Here is a 16,204-nt window from a genome sequence, read left to right as displayed (position 1 = left end):
ACCTAGGAGAGGAAATTAGGTTTTCAAATGGATATGCTGCCTCATAAAAATAAATAAATAAAGGTGCAACAGAGGGAAGAAAAATGTTTCTTTATAAATATACAATATATACAACTCTCAAGATGCACTTCTGCCCTCTCAGCGACCGCCAATACCTAATTCCATTATGACAGGAGAGCTATGAATTTCTCCAGCTATAATTTTCCACAGTTCAATTACCCAGCCTTCTAATTTCCTGCGCGGTTTAATGCAGACTCATTAAAATAACAATGAGCTTCTTGAATGACGTCTGTAGCACTGCTTGCCTTGGCTCAAGACCATTTCAATGAAACGGGGAAAATGAGAAGCCTTATCAAGAAGAGAAAATCAGCCTATCATCCTGAACCTATTCCCCACGTCGCTGTTGGTGCCTGGGGAGGGGCAGCTCACAAACCAGGTGATGGAAAATCACTCCAGGACAGTGTTAATCTGGAGCCCGTTATCCCATGCGCTGCCTTGACTAGGGCTGATGAAACCGCTGAAAATGGACGTTTGTGGGTGTTTAAAAAGCAGAGGCAGCATTATGGAAAAAGAAAAAGAAAAAGACCAGCTCTGAAAAGAAGCCAGAACAGCGTCTTATCTTTTCTGGAATGATTTAGCCTGCTCCCTGCTCAGCCCCAACACGGTGGTGCCATCATGACTGTCACCCGTGCAGCCTGTCATCCTGCCCAGCTGTACATGATTTGTAGGTCACCGTCCACCTCGGAGAACTTCCAACTTAAGAAAATATAAATGTATAAAATTACATCCATCAACACTAAGCTGAATACTTTACAGTTAACCCCTGTGGCTAAGCACAGAAAGCAGTACCCAAGAAATCCACAAGGGAGCGGTGAAAAAAAATAATTTCTATGTGGTATCCGCAAGAGATCATGTGATTCACAGGAACAGACGCTTGGGGGTAGGGGGGAGGCAGATGACCTTCAAAGGCAGGTTTAGTTTCCTCATGGGTCAAGGTCATCAGGTCAGCCCTGTGGAACAGGTTGCTGGCAGGACAAGTTAATATATGTAATTTGCCAAGGAGAACCCAATCTGACTCACAGTGCATAACCTACACACAGGTTTCTTTTTTCACATAGATTTTAAAATATGAGCTAAGAGAATGTTATGTTGCAAAGAAAAGAACCAAAATTGTAAGTTCGTACAAGACGCAGCCTGGGAATTCTTCCTCGCTTTTCATCATTACCTCTTTTTTTTTTTTTTTTTCCAACTGAGCTAATAACTTGCTTTACTGAATTATTCTGACCGGTTAAAACACGCTTCACCAAGGCTCGAGACTGGGGAAAAAGTCATGCTTCCCAAAGCCCAAAGTTCTTGCCAAGTGTTATTCCTGATGGTACTCTAAATAAAGTTCAGGCCATAGGTGGAGTCCCCTGCAATTTAGAAGTACAACGTGAGAAGGCTGGTGACATCCAAAAGCAGGTCAAGCCCACGCTACCCAAGTGTCCTGTTACACACAAGCTCCATGTGGCACGGACACTGGAGCTATGCTGTCAAGAGTGTAGAAGTCATTATAGAATCTTCAAAAATAAGGAGAGAGGCAAACACAGTTTGGGGACACGTGACCAAAAGTACACAGATCAAGAACAAACGCAGGATCATTGTCACTACCCAAGAAACAACCAAAGAGTCAACATCTGTAGTTAAATCTAAATCCTGAGAACAAGAGGGAAACCCCAATCTTCAGGAGAAATCCGGTGACTGGAATCCGAGCAGAAGATCGAGGTTCTGTTCGTCCCCCTGCTCTCCACGACACGCAAGGCCAAACCAAGATAAATAGCATAATTACGCCCCTGTTGACCAAGGGCCACCCCAGGGATCAGCAGTGATCCCTACCACTTAGTGATGCCTCGTAAATGGCCTGAGTCTCTGGTCGGGTCAGCATATTACATGTAAAATAGTTCCCTTCTAGGTTTTAGCCTTTTCCCCAAAAGAGACACAGCTCCAGTCACAAGTCTGAACACCACCACCAACACTAAACTGATCTGCATGACAACCACAGAGCTTTCAAGGCAGGCGAGCATCACTGCTTCGATTTTAATAAAATTCTGATGCCATGTAAAAGGCAACTCATTCTGAGGTAAGAACAGAAACAAGGAAGAACATGACTACAGCAGTTCAAAAACACCAAAATGTACAAGAAAACATTAAACGTTATAATTATAGCTAATTAAAGTTCTGTTGTTTTGACCTTCAAGGCATGCATGGGTATAGGTATCACTAATATAACACACATGCTCAAATTAAATACTAAGCATGTTTTTTCCTCCGGAAAAAAGTCTATTTTACCTTAAGTACTAGATTCCAATAATTTCATTTCTGATTCTGTGCTGCAATTGGGAGAATTCATACCAGAACAGCAGGACCACAAGGGACTCCTCCTGCAGCCTCGTCAACTGGGACAGCAGACCCTCCAACTGACACCACTCTCCCTTTGGGCTGAGAGGGGCGAAGAGCCGTCTCTTGTCGATGTGGCGGGACTGGGTTTTCTACCACCTGCTTGTATATCGTATGAAAAGATGGCCAAAGCCTGGCTACAACCCCATCAAAACGGAACAGATGACATGTATTATGGTAGAGTCGTACAACCAAAAACAGTATTTGTAACAATGAGCTTGTGTCATCTGAAATGAGGTGGGACAGTTTCTGAGGTACACTATTAAGAGAAAAAAGGCAGGAGCAAAGGAGTGGTTGTAGAACACTCTAAGAAGGAATGAAGAAGAAAACCCGGATGCACATACTCACTGGGCATAGACTACATTTTAGAAGTAAACGTGAGAATCTGGTAACCTGGGCTGCCTTGCAGACACAGATCAAGGGGTCAGGGGCCCAGAGGGGGGACAGAGTCATTTTTCACCGTACACCCTTTTGAATATATCGTCTATTTACACTCACTTAATGAGGATGGAAAAAGAAAAGGCTCATACATTTTAGACCACTACTCTCATTTCATCTAACCAATCAACAGTGATTTGTAAAAGAGGCTCTATTCACACAAAATGAAAAACAGGTATTTATTAGGAAAGGATGGTGGGGATTCTGAGGGCTTTTTCTCTCTACTGAAATCATCTAACACTGGTTTGACAGTAAGAAGAACTATAAACCCAACACCACTAAGGAAGACTCAAACACGTACCTCGTTGCACAAAAGAAAGAGACTGACACCCATGAGGGCCAGAGTCTTGTGGGAAAGACTGTGCGGTTCAGGCTGAGTGGGAGTAGAGACAGTCATGCTTGGCCACATGGGACATCAGAGGCATCTATCAAAAGGTGAAATTCTGACCCAGCAATTCTGCGTGTAGACATCTGTCCTAATGGGGTCGAGCTGTGCAAGCTGCAAAGACGTGGATGGTGCTCGCTTGCAAAATTATTCATAATAGCAAAACAACATCCAACACTAAGGGTTAAATTACGGGATGCGTCCACACAACATGATGCTCTAGAGCCATTAAAAATGATGACCCTGCTCTCCAACTGCCATGTTGGAAAAATAACCAAGCTGTTACTGGTGGTTTTCTCCATTGGAAGGAATAAAGGGGATCTGAATTTTGTTCTTCATAGCTTTCTGTCTTGCCTACTTTCATGCATGTATACATAAAAACAGAACTACCTTTCTTTAGTAGCCCAAACAAATAGTGCTGTAGGAAAAGAAAGACGTCACACTTCCCAGGGGACGACACCAGTTTCCTACAACCTCAACCACACGTGCCCTGTGTCTGCCGTCACCATTTATGAAACCTGCATTTCCAGGATGTGATCTGGCCCGGCCATCTCACAGACTGGATGGCATAACCTAATCACCCCACCATGCACATTTGCTGAACATGTCTTGAAATCATCAGAATATAATTCTAGGAGGTGCACAAGTTGGAGGAACAACCAAGTGGTACCAAATTAGGCCCTGACATGGCTTTTCAAGGGCATATTTTACTTCTCCCAACTCTCCTCTTGTTCCAAAAATATTTTGATTCATCTCCTTGGAGTACCTAGATCAGTGGTTCTCAACAGAGATGGGGAGGAGTGATTTGCCCCCCAGAGCACGTTTGGCAATATCTGGAGACAATTTTGGTTGTCATCACTGGGGGGTACTACTGACACTTAGTGGGTAGAGGCCAGGGATGGTGCTACACTTCCTACAGCACACAGGACAGCCCTGCACAACAAAGAATGATCCAGTCCACAGTGTCAATGGTGCCAAGGCTGAGAAACTCTGATCTAGATGAAAACACAGCGGAGAGATGAAAGGTTTGAGGCAGAATGCCTCAGCCCCACCTCCACTCACAGGTCCGGAACCCTGTGAACTCAATGTTATGTACGAGAGTGGATTCAGGACACCTTCATAAATAGCAGGCTATGTTCGTGGGTCCTGTCTTAAAGTGTTAACACATCCAAATTGTATAGCAAGTGCAGAGTAATCTATGCTAGTTAACTGCTAAAAGATTTGTTTCAAATATATCAATTTGAAATATACCCACGATATTAAAGATATAAATGCTGCTTTAAAAGGTCTGGCTCAGAAGCATATATTTCGGAAACAAGGATGCGGTCCAGCTTTCCCGGCTGGGCAATGACTGCATTAACAAGATGGCTGCTCAGAAGCTCCCCAACTATACCTTTAATGATATACCCGATCTACTGTGCCGTTTCTTTGGCCTAAACAATCAAGGGTACACATTTACTTTTAGGTATGGCTATAATACTGGAACCACAGTACGAAGATCTGGTAACATTTTGCAAAAGAAAACATATTAAAGCCTCCTAAAAGAAGGGTCACCACTCTGGGAAAAATGTTTCATTTAAGTGTGTCCATAAATATTTATAGGTAACATGAGCAGGGGATCAAGGTTTTTAAGTAAAGGACTTTTATTTTAAGTTTGGAGCATATGACATAATGCTGCTTTGGAAGATGTATCATATTACTTGTTATTCCTAAAACAAAAGAAAGCAAAATAAAACTTGAAATGAGTAGACGGCTGTGCTTCAGGGGGAGTTGAAAAAATTAAGTGAATTTTCAAATGTTAATAAGCCCCAGCAACACTTAGCATATTTGTTTTCCCTAGTTTAGGTACAACTTAAAGCTTCTTTTAAGCAATGAAAGCTGCAGGTTTAAAGTGCTGGCACAACACCAAGGCTGCTTTAATAAAGCACAAGATAAACATGTACTTTTGTGTGCTCAGTCTACATAAACCAAAGTAGATTCTCCCAAAGTCATCTGTGAGAGATTTTTACCTTAGGAGAGGAAAAAGCTACTTTCCTAATTGTGGTATTGTCCCCCAATATTATGAAAAAGCTCCCCAGAAAAAGAAGGAAGGAAATTTGGGGGCCTTGCCACCATCTGGGTCGGGAGAGTCTGGACACAAGCCACAGACATGGAAGTGTGTGCCAGGTGAAACATGGCGCAGGTTGAATTCATATCAGAATAGAACACATCCAGGTAAAGACCCGAAGCTCCACTAAATCCACGCCCCCACCTGCTCTGAAGCCAAGGCTCAACCAGCCAAAGCACTCAGGCCCCCGTGTAGGCCACAGAAAGGGGTGAGCATGGCTGCCCGTCTCGCTAACAAAAAAGGCTTAGGGTGACCCCAGGAAAGAGCACCAGCTTCTGGGCATGACTCGGGTTTGCCAATGCTTCCTGCTGATCCCTGATGGCCCGGTTCCAAGTCTGTATGATTCCTCTCCCTTGGTTCCTAGCACCATGAGAGCCGGGCCCCCACAAATGGCTTAGAAGACAGGAAGCTTCTCCTGAGCTGTTCAGAGGACACGATGCTGGCAGCTCCCCTCTGCCTTGTCCGGGAGCCCGAGGAGGACCCAAAATGCAGTCCCCATCCAGCCTGTGACCTTCAACAGACCTTCATCTCTGAGAGACAGAGGTGACTGCACCAGGCGCCAGTTCCTTAGCAGGACGTCAGGAAGAACACCGAGTCTGGCACTGAAGCCCTACACGGTGATAGCTTCGGTCAACGTAAATCACGTCCACAGCCCAGAGCCCCTGGCCCTGGACTTACAGCCCCTGCTCTCCTTGGACCAGCCTGCAAGCCTGAGCAAGATACAGTAGGACCTCAGCGCTGGGTGGGCTCCAGCCTCAAGTCCATTCTCAGCAGGACTCACCTTGAGGATGGGCATAGCTGCGCGACAGCGGGCTGTCTTAATGTTCTTGAGGAAGTGAGATTCATCCTGAAAAGAAACAGCCAAATCCTGAGCGGATGGAGACAGGGCTTGTGTTAAGCTTGACCTGGCATGGCGTTGCACTGAGGATGCCTCCCCTAGCGGTTTCTTGTTCAACCATAACCGATCATGAGTCCCTGTCATATTTTCTAAACCCAAATTTGTAACTAATACATTCTTAGTATTTTGAGGGGAAGTTTCTATTTTGGTACATATTCAAATCACTTGCTATGTACCTGAGCAACCAACAGACCTCTCTACAGTTTCTCTATCAATAAAATGGGTAAAATACCACTACCTAACTTATCAGGTTGCTGTAAGTCTTAATGAGCTGACACACAGAACAGTCCTGCCAGCTAACTTAGTAAGCACCCGGTGGTTGTTGGCCACACTATGATGGGGACACGGTGGGGGGGATCCTGGCTCTATCTCTAGAGGTGATGTGAGAAACCTCCTGTTCCATTTCAGCTATGATAAACCGAAATGGACCTCAAAAGCACAATGGAGGGGAGTATAAGTAAGGTGAACCCACAAATGTCACAGTATCTGTTCCTAGAAAGCTGGGCTGTAATATTCATACTGTGTGATGACGAATGCATATGACAGCCAAGAAAAAGGGATTTATAGAGAGAAACAGCAGAAAGTACAGAGGACAGGGAAGGAAAAGACCCTTTAAGCAGTGGGCTAACATGTACCACCACTCTAACCCCAAGGAATGGCTTCTATCTGAACTCTCCGAAGAAGTGTAACATCTTAGAGTTGACACTTTATTCCCTCTTACAACATTTCTCTGAAATCAGAAGACAGGCCTCTTAAATAACTGAAGACAAACCAACACTGGTGGTAAGTGGCTTGCCAAAAACCATATGGCAGGCTATGTGTTGAGCCAGAAGCAGAAAAACATGAATTCTAAAGCCAGATGCAGTCCAGCTTTGATCAATGACGCCCCATCTTGCTGGCTTCATGCCTGTGGGCAAATCATGTAACCACTTTCACTGTCGGTTCCATTAGGGCTGAAATGGAGAGAACATCTGCCTTAGGAGCCACCGGGAAGATCGGCAGTTACACATAAAGTACCTGACACAGGGTAACCCTCAGGAGATGAAGGCATTATTCTTCCTACACATTGTAGAACCGTCACCATCATCCTGGGATACTTCATGTTTTCATTTTACGAGTATGCTACCATTTTTTCAAAGCCACACCCAAATTTGTGCCAAACCAGAAATGACTCCCTCGAAGACTCATTGCCCTGACAGCTATGAGAAGATATAAACATTTGGGGCACTTGGGTGGCTCAGTGCGTTAAGCATCCAACTCTTGATCAGCTCAGGTCATGATCTCACGGTTTGTGAGATCGAGCCCCACGTCAGGCTCTGTGCTGACAGCTTCTCTCTCCCCCTCTGTCCCTCCCCTGATTGCACACTGTCTTGCTCTGTCTCAAAATAAATAAATAAACTTTTACAAAAAGATATAACCATTTAAGTTTGCTTGAGCTAAGGCCATAGTATGGTTCTCACGCCCAAATCATGATAATAGATGCCCGAGGTCAGCAACTATGCCTTCTTCTTCTCTTCTCTGAGTTCCCACAATACTTGGCTCACACATCTATGAAAGCACTAAAATGTATTATAATGATCCGTGTGCTATGTGTCTGTCTGTCCTACTGGACTATGGTATCTTAGAGAACGGGGCTGACTCTCCTCCCTCCACACCCCCAGGGCACAGCACCGTGCGGGCCGTGGAGCTCGTGCTCAGCTGTTGGCTGGACATGCGGATGAACGAGCCTCCCATGACAGCCAGCCCCATGTCGAGAAACCCACAGGCTCTACTGCGATTTGCTGACTTTTGTGGGCCTCCTAAAAACTCATCCCTTTCTCTCCTTCTAGATGAGATATGCACTACACATTTTGAGCATCAAGATTTGGGAAGCCACTGTCAGAGAATTCAGGAAAATACCACTGGCTTTAAAATTCACACGTCTGAATAAAGAAGACTCTTTCATATCGTCCCGAGGCACTGGGTGTCCCTCTTTCACCAAGAGGATAAACAAGGGTAAGCTTCCATTGAAAACCATCCGCTGCGGTCTTCAGCCCTGCATGTCTGTTAGTGGCTACCTGGATGGGGGATGGGGACTGCACACCTTTTCAAAATCTTTAGTTGTGAGCCATGTGAACACACGGGGTTCTGACAGGTAGCCGGCACCAGGTCTCTCTAGACTTTCCTTACGGAGTACATGAAGCATGTAAACAAGGAAAGCCAGTGACTGAAAGATGTGCTGTCACATCTGTGCACAGAACTTGAGAAAAGCCTACTCAAAAAACAACAAACCTGAGGAAAAAGTATAGGTGGCCCTCGAACAACACAGGGATTAGGGGCACTAACCGCCCCCGCCCCCTCCCTCATAAAGTCAAAAGTCAGTGTTTACTTTGGACTCCCCCAAACCTTTACTCATCCAGAAGTCTTACCGATAACATACAGTCGATTAGCACATACTTAGTATGGTACAGGATTATATGATGAATTCTTACAACAAAGTAATCTAGAGAAAAAGTATTAAGGAAATCATAAGGAAGAGAAAAGACAGTACTGGACTGAACTTATCAAAAAAAATGTGCCCATAAGTGGGTCCATGCATTCAAACCCATGTGGTTCAAGGGTCAACTGTACTTTTTGAGGTGGGGGAGGGAGGGTCTTTATACTGGCTGGAAAAAACCTTATTAGCTGTTTGGACTGTGTGCCTAAGCCACCCGGACAAGAGGCTGCCACATGAAGGTACACGCCCTTGTTGTCCGCACCAGCAGCCCCGGTCCATGACTTTGTGTTGGAGAGATGGGCTGCAAACCCCTAGTTCAGGCCCAGTAAATGACACTTTTCAAAAAGCACCCCAGGAGATTCTAATATGCAGCTAGGGTTGAGGACTGCTATTTGAGATGAATAAAATGTCAGTTTCCCACAAAATAAAGACAGTGATTTCTATTCTCTTAGAAACAGAGGGAGGCTCCCATAGAACACAGGCATCAAAGTTCTTGGAGCTTTTAAGAGAAAGTTTCCCCAGAGAGAAAGTACTTAAAGACTTTGCCAAGTCACTTACGATGATGACAACTTTAAAAGGGGTCTTTAGCTGTTTTTCTAACTTGCTCAGAAGGTCAAAGCTGACAATGTTGACCAAGCCAGCTGTCAGGCGGTCCTTGCCGGTCACCACGACATTGATGCGGTCTGAGCTCAGAGATGGCAGCCACCGAAGGAAGGCCTGGGGATGAGAGGGGAGAATGGAGCCTGGGAGACCCGGCCGGCAGCAGTCAGATGAGGCCCCAGCCGACCCATCAACAGCACCCCCTCAAGGGACAATGTTAACGCTCCCCGAGAAACAAACTCAGTGCCTTTCTCTCCACACCCTTCTGCATTTGCTGGCACCCTTGGGCCCATGAACAGCAAACACCTCCGCTGCCCTCTTACCCGTCTACTCCTTCACTTTCTACTAACGGGACACTGCTTTCCTTAGTATGCAAATATCATTAGCAGTCACTATGCGGTCTGCGGATTCCATCCCTCCAATCTCTAACTAGATGGCAGGTTTCTGCAGGGAAAGAATGTGACTCTTTCAATGAGGAATTTTATAAAGGAAGTCTTACCAGATGCTGGTATATACCAAAGACACCGATAATGACAAAAATACTTATCACCTGCTCTCTCCAGAAATCTTGCCATCTCTAGCCAAAGCCACTGCCTGCAACCAATGGGAGGCCCCCAGCAGCCTCCGTGTCAGCGGCTGGTGTCTGGGAGCTCCCCTGGCATCCCGGGGCTGACACTGCTGTGATGTCAAGTGCTGCTTCTTTCTCTGCTTTCGCTTCTGCTCATAACCAAGTGACCACCTGGTTCTTTCTTTCAGCATTTCTGAGGGTGCTGTGGGAATCTAACATGCAGCAAATAAATACGTGTTGAATTGTTAGTTTCTAGAGGCAGCGGCAGATTCAGGTCATAGGGACAGGGATAAAAAGGTATTGTTTCGATGCACATTTTTAAAGTTTTGCTTTCTCTTCAGCTGGAAGAGCACGTCTGTGCACCGGGCTGAGCGCTACGGGCAGAGTCGCCTCTTCACAAGTGGCTCACGGTGGGGCTGAGTCAGAAGCCGGCGTGTGACGAGGCTGACAGCTGCCACGAGTAGCAGAGAGCTGGGAAAAGCCACTGATGACCAATGAGCTCTTCATTCTCCACCAAGTTTGCTTGTCTGGGTGTTTATTCCTTTACTGGAAGCACTCTGATCCCTAGATTTATGGAAGACAAGCTCGTGTCGGCTCCTTCAGCTATAATGGTACCTGGTCGACACGGACATCCTGCTCACATCACCTTCGGCAGGGTGCAAGAACTCTGACCTCAGGAGACGCGGCTTCAAGGTCCTGTAATGCTCCCATCACCAGTGAGCACGCTGCTTCACCTCACTGAGATTCAGTTTTGTCATCCATAAACGGGGTTGACATCTACTGCGTCCACTGCACACGGCTGCCTCGGGATGAGGAGGTAACCATTTTGAGCTGAAGTGTGGTGCAGGTGAAAGGTGTTACCGGCAGGGGCACAGGACGTACTGGGGAAGAGTCTGCTGCCAGACTGAGGCAACGCATCCACGTCTGAGCTCACGGCTCCTTGGCTAGCTTTGGAAAGGTACAACCTGATTCTAATTCAGAAAAATCATAAGCCTGGCCTCAGAAGGCCATCTCCTCTTCCTTCCTCCCTCAGCTGAGACAGGATCTTGAAAGCTCCCGGGCCCTGTCCCCAACTGCTATTCGACTGCTTTAACACCAAGGACCAAGGACGCTTCGGTGTTAGAATCACAACACAAAGGGAACTGACCTGCTCCCACGTGAAGCGCACCGAAGACGGCACCACCACCAGGAGCGGCCACTCCTTCCGATAAAAGGCCGCGATACAGATGGCTTGAATGGTCTTCCCCAGGCCCATGTCGTCAGCAAGCAGCAGACGGCCTCTTTTCGCTATGGCAAAACTGAAAGCAGATGCGGGAAGGACAGTGGTGTGGCACTGTTAGTGTCACCGTTAGTGTCAGGGCTGTTAGCTAACCACGTAATGGGACGTGCACCACCCGGTGTGGGCCACCGCACGAAGGAACACGGGCCCTGCTCGCTACAGACCTGCTCCCTGGACAGGGAAGGCGGGAGCCAATTAGGGAACAGTATAATCAACGATAACACTGAAGAGTCAAAATAGGGAAAATGTGAAATGGGGGTCAAAAGGCAGGGAGGGGCTCTAGAGGATAAGCGCATCATGGAAGCCAAGGGAGAAAATTTCCAGGACAGGCGGCCCCTCAGCCCAGTGCAGGCGAGACCTGGGGGAGTGGTCAGGAGGATCCTGGGAACCAGCCCCTAAAGAGGGGCCAGGAGGGACGCCTCTCATGTGAAAGGTCTGCCTAGAAGGGAAAGGAAGAAGAGACGATGGAATTGAAATTAGGCTTTCTCAAGGTCAGAGAGGACGTTTATGCACGGGGCAAAGGGAAGGAGCCGGCAGAGACAGGACACTGGAGAAGAGGAGGACAGGCCGTGGGGAGGATGGAGCCGGGGTGTCTATCAGGGAGCAGCAGCCTCAGCAGCTTGTCCACCAGGAGCCGCCGCAGCCCCTCCGCCCTCCAGTGTGACAACCCCTGCTGACGCTGTGTGCATCGGGGCGCGTTCCAGCGTCTGGGGGGCCAGACTGGCCTGGGGGGCCGCCCGGTTCCACCGCTTCGCAGCTGGGTACCTTCACGCCAGTTACCCAATCTCCTCACGCCTCAGCCGTGAGACGGGCATGAAAGGACCCACCCCAGAGGCCGTTGCCGGGCTTTGACAGAGCTACTGTCTAAAGCACTGAAAACAGTGCCTGCCACCATCCAACCTAAGTGCTGAGGAAGTGTTTCTCTTGTAACTGCTACTCCTCAAAAAGGGAAAAATAATCAAGACGAACAGAAGAAAAATGACTTGCTTGGCTCACAAGATGAATCAGTGAAAAGCGAAACGGATCCCAAGTGCCAGATGTCTGGTCTCCTGCTCCAAACAGCAGCCCTCTTTCCTGTGAATTCCTGGAAAACTGATCATTTGCTCAGAAACCTGATAATAAGCCCATCAACTAGCTCTTTTTCTTTCCTTCTCACAGCCAAGGCAGCGTGTAGCCCCCGTGGTCAGCAGCAGGTATGGCTGGCAAGGGGCATTTTGAGTTGCCAGAAAGTAGCGTTGCTGCCCAGGGGAAGCCAGTGCTCAGCAAAGACAGAGAAGCGAGCAGCGCATCCGCGGGGGGCGAGCTGGGTGGACTACTACTCATGCCATGTGACGGCAATGTCCTCATCGGCCAGAGGCCACAGCGGCCCAGCCGGGGGGGGGGGGGTTCACCCCCCCCTTCATCCCCAGGGCCGTGACCACCATATACCTTCAGTGACAAGGAAGGGAGCCCAGCACACTGCCACCTCACTTGTCCAACAGACCCAGCCTCTCCTTGGCACACTGGCCTTAGAGAAATCTTCTAGACTGTTTCCAGGATCAACTCTCCACACGGACCAGGTGGGGAGGTAAGTGTGAAAAGACTCATTTTCTCCCTTACTTTTTGATTTACACAACCGATGGCCAGGGCGGACAGGGGCAGGTGAGCAACAAAGCACGGAGGGCCTTGTGCTGCGGCCACAACAGGAGCACAGCCTAACAGAAAACATGCCACGACGTCGTCACAAAACATGGGTGCTCTCTTGGAAAACTCTTGGAAGCTGAGTGACCTCGGGCACATGACTTGCTGGGTCTCGACTCCCTCATCTGTTAAAAGGGACCATTCAGATATTAGAGGAAGCTGGTACCTATCTAGGAGACTTTGCTCCATACGATTAAGGGAGCTCTCACTGTAGTTCTTACAAAACAACATGGAACTGACAGCCCTGTTCCCTCAACACCAAATTCCTCCTCTTCAGAGAATGCAAGTTAAAATCTGGATTTAACTGGGGAGCTCTGAAGAAAGGCTGCCAAGTGCAGCTTTAGCAGTTTCATTAGACTTTCGGTTTAGCAGTTTCAGAGCCATAGTGAAAAAGGTGGAAGCTGCCGGCCAGGCTCCCGTTCAGGCGCGTCACACCCCTCGGCGGTGACGAGGTTAACTGGCCGGGCCGGCAGGTGCCACGTGGGCCCCGGTCTCTCACGGAGCCCAGGAGAACTGGGATACTGAAGACAGATGCTGCCCAGGGGTGGGGGTGGGCAGGCTCTCAAGCAAGACGGAGCTGTGCAGAGCGTGTTATCCGTGACAGATGGAACTGGAGGGAAAAACGAGGGAAAGGGTGTGAGCAGAGCTGGGGCCGTGGGAATGCAGGGAGGCGGGACTGGGCCCAAATCACAGACCAAAATCCCATCAGGGACAGTGGCCACGCGTTTGCCAAAACCTCACGAGTGGACTGCGTGTGGACAGGCCGTCCTGTTTGCCAGCGCCACGATTTCCTCTCTTCCCCTGCACGGGGCTATATCCCCAGCCACACCACCGAATGGCAGAGGTAGCTCCTGCTGTCTTCTGGATGGCCATGAGGACTGCCTTTTTCCTCTCTATGACCTCCATTCTCTTCACTAGAAGGCAAGTTCAAACCTGCCATTTGGTCCTCCCAAGCAGCTCTAGAACACAGGACAGGTCACGATGTGGGCTTATCTTTTTTTTCTGTCTATAATAAGAACACCCTTTCTTTTGGAAAACCACCTTCCGCTCAATCCAAGTAACTCAGGTGGGGCAGGCCCTACCAGCTGGCTCCAGGGCCTGTCATCCATTCTCACCAACAAGACTTCCCAGCCCCCAGGGCACAGTGACTGGTCCTGGCATCAGCACCGGATTTCAGACCCTTCAGTGTCAGGCCCACCAGAAAAGAGGTGCTTCCGCTGGGTTGCTGAGCTGACGTGTGCAAGCCAGAAGTGCGAGGCAGCCCTGGCCGCCACACCTGAGGAGCACCTGGCTGAGAACAAAGCAAACTGAGGAGAGAGACGAGCCGAGAGTGAGACAGGGAGGTGTGATGGGATCTTTGGAGACCCTTGGTTGTCTACTCCACGCACTGAGAAATCTCTCTCCTCGTTGGGTATCTGCACACCTGGAATCCAGAGTCCTGATCAACTCATAGAATTTGCAATCAATGGTTATAATCAGGCTTTGCTGACCGCACACCTGGCTGTTTAATGCCTAGCTGCTCCTAGATGTCCATGAAAGATGAGTGTTCCTAAGAGAAGAAGCATCTGAACCCCATTTGTACTAAGTGATGGAGTCCAAGCAAGAAGACCAAGAACCTACTTGACTCCCACTCTCTGGAAGGGCAGCAGACTGGACACGAGCTTGGAGTCCACTCCAGAAAGGTCTGCCTCAGGGATGGTTTCTGGGACACATGGAGACGTCTTCTCCAGCTGTGAAGCGAAAGCCAGGGTGAGCGTCTTGGGCAGAGGATCCAGCTGAACTTGTGGAAGGCAGCGCACTTGTGCAACTAGAAAGGAGCACAGAAGGGTATGAATGGAAGCGCTAATGCCCACGAGAGCTAAGGACAGGGAGGGCGCTTCAAAATACAGAGCTCGGTGGCTGGAATTCTGGCACATGCCGTTTTCTCAAAAACGTAACTGGAGACAAACCTGCAGGATGACGGTCACATCCTGAGCAAGTCCATAAGGCTAGAGAACTGGTTTTCCCTCTCTATCACTTAGTTTCTGCAAATAAGAGGGCAGTCACTAATGCCAAATTGATTTTCTACACTACACGGACACTCGGAAGAATTGCAAATGTTTCTGTGACTCTTTTTTTTTTTTAACCTAAAGTAATTTAAAACAATTCTCTCAGTATTCCCACTCAAATAAATAAGGACCCACATTCTTAAAAATCAGCCCAGAAAGACCCATGAAAAAGCAAGATATAGAATGAATAAATCTTGTCATTTCCATTCTCTTCATTTTTTTTTTTAAGTTTATTTATTTATCTAGAGACAGAAAGTGCGAGAGCAGGGGATGGGCAGAGAGACAGAGACAGAGACAGAGAGACAGAGAGAATTCCAAGTAGGCTCTGCTCTGTTAGGGCAGAGCCTGACGCAAGGCTCAAACTCATGAACTGTGAGATCATGACCTAAGTCGAAATCAAGAGTCAGATGCTTAACTGACTGAGCCACCCAGGCACCCCTCTTCTTGTTTTATTTGGGTTTTGATGTTTGGGAAATTGAGAACTCTAAGTTATCTGCTGTTGATAGGCAAGGAAGCACTGTGCTCTGTGCAGAGAAGCTGTTAGGTGTTTCCAAGAAAGATCAGGAGGACAGTAGGGCTATTTATAAACAACAACAATAGCAATGACAAAAGGTAGAGTCACGCTGAGTCCACCAACTTATAAAAATACAAATGGCCCTGCACACTTGAGACCCTTTCCGTAAGACAGAATACCGATCTCCCCTTGAGAGAGGTGAGCTTTACAGCAGTGACGTCAATGGTGAAGCAGACGACCAAGTTCCTTGGTTTGGAGGTGACCTGAGAGCACCTCTAAAGTAGGTTGGCAAGCTTAGACCTGCGGGCCAAACCAGCCTACTGTCTGCTTTTGTAGATAAAGTGTTACTGGAACATAGCCATGACAACTGTCTGCCTGCTTGCCACAATGACAAAATCAAGTAGATGGGAGACCATATAGCCCACAAAGCCTAAAATATTTACTATCTGGTCCTTTACAAAAAAAGTTTACCAACCTCTGCCAAGTTCAGAGTCTAAACCGTTCCTAAGGGTGACTATTACTCTGACTATTTCAATTAAAGCTTGTATTTAGGGGTCTTTACTTTCCTTCCAAGTGTGCTGGTTCCAGACCCCTATATAATGGACAGGGAAATCTCTCCTTCCAGTCAGAGCCATTACCCCAAGTGGGAAAAATTACTTGGGACCTACAAGAAACGAAAGGAAATTAATTTTAATGGTTTTGCTTTTTGAAAGAATTTAGCCTCACCCGATTTTAAAATTAAGAGGGAAGAAAAAGAAGCTCCTTTATTTAAGAA

The 16,204-nt window shown here is 47.6% G+C and overlaps 1 protein-coding gene across 4 annotated transcripts in view; it reads right to left on the bottom strand.

Moving 5' to 3' along the window:
* The window catches only part of SMARCAL1 (SNF2 related chromatin remodeling annealing helicase 1), a 54,647-nt gene that overhangs the window by 24,931 nt on the left and 13,512 nt on the right, over positions 1-16,204 (bottom strand). For all 4 annotated transcript variants that reach the window (XM_086719583.1, XM_086719584.1, XM_086719582.1 and 1 more), the window contains 4 exons: positions 14,488-14,674; positions 11,056-11,206; positions 9,299-9,457; positions 6,148-6,213 (listed from right to left, as the gene is read on the bottom strand). In XM_086719583.1, the coding sequence (XP_086575709.1) occupies positions 6,148-6,213; positions 9,299-9,457; positions 11,056-11,206; positions 14,488-14,674 (563 nt within the window). The remainder of the gene's footprint in view (positions 1-6,147; positions 6,214-9,298; positions 9,458-11,055; positions 11,207-14,487; positions 14,675-16,204) is intronic.

The sequence above is a fragment of the Puma concolor genome, chromosome C1 (genome assembly GCF_028749965.1).
Source record: "Puma concolor isolate L17-30 chromosome C1, mPumCon1.1.hap2, whole genome shotgun sequence".
In the NCBI taxonomy this organism is placed as follows: domain Eukaryota; kingdom Metazoa; phylum Chordata; class Mammalia; order Carnivora; family Felidae; genus Puma; species Puma concolor.
Note: the sequence above shows the minus strand (reverse complement) of the source record. Positions and strands in the feature narration are given on the sequence as shown.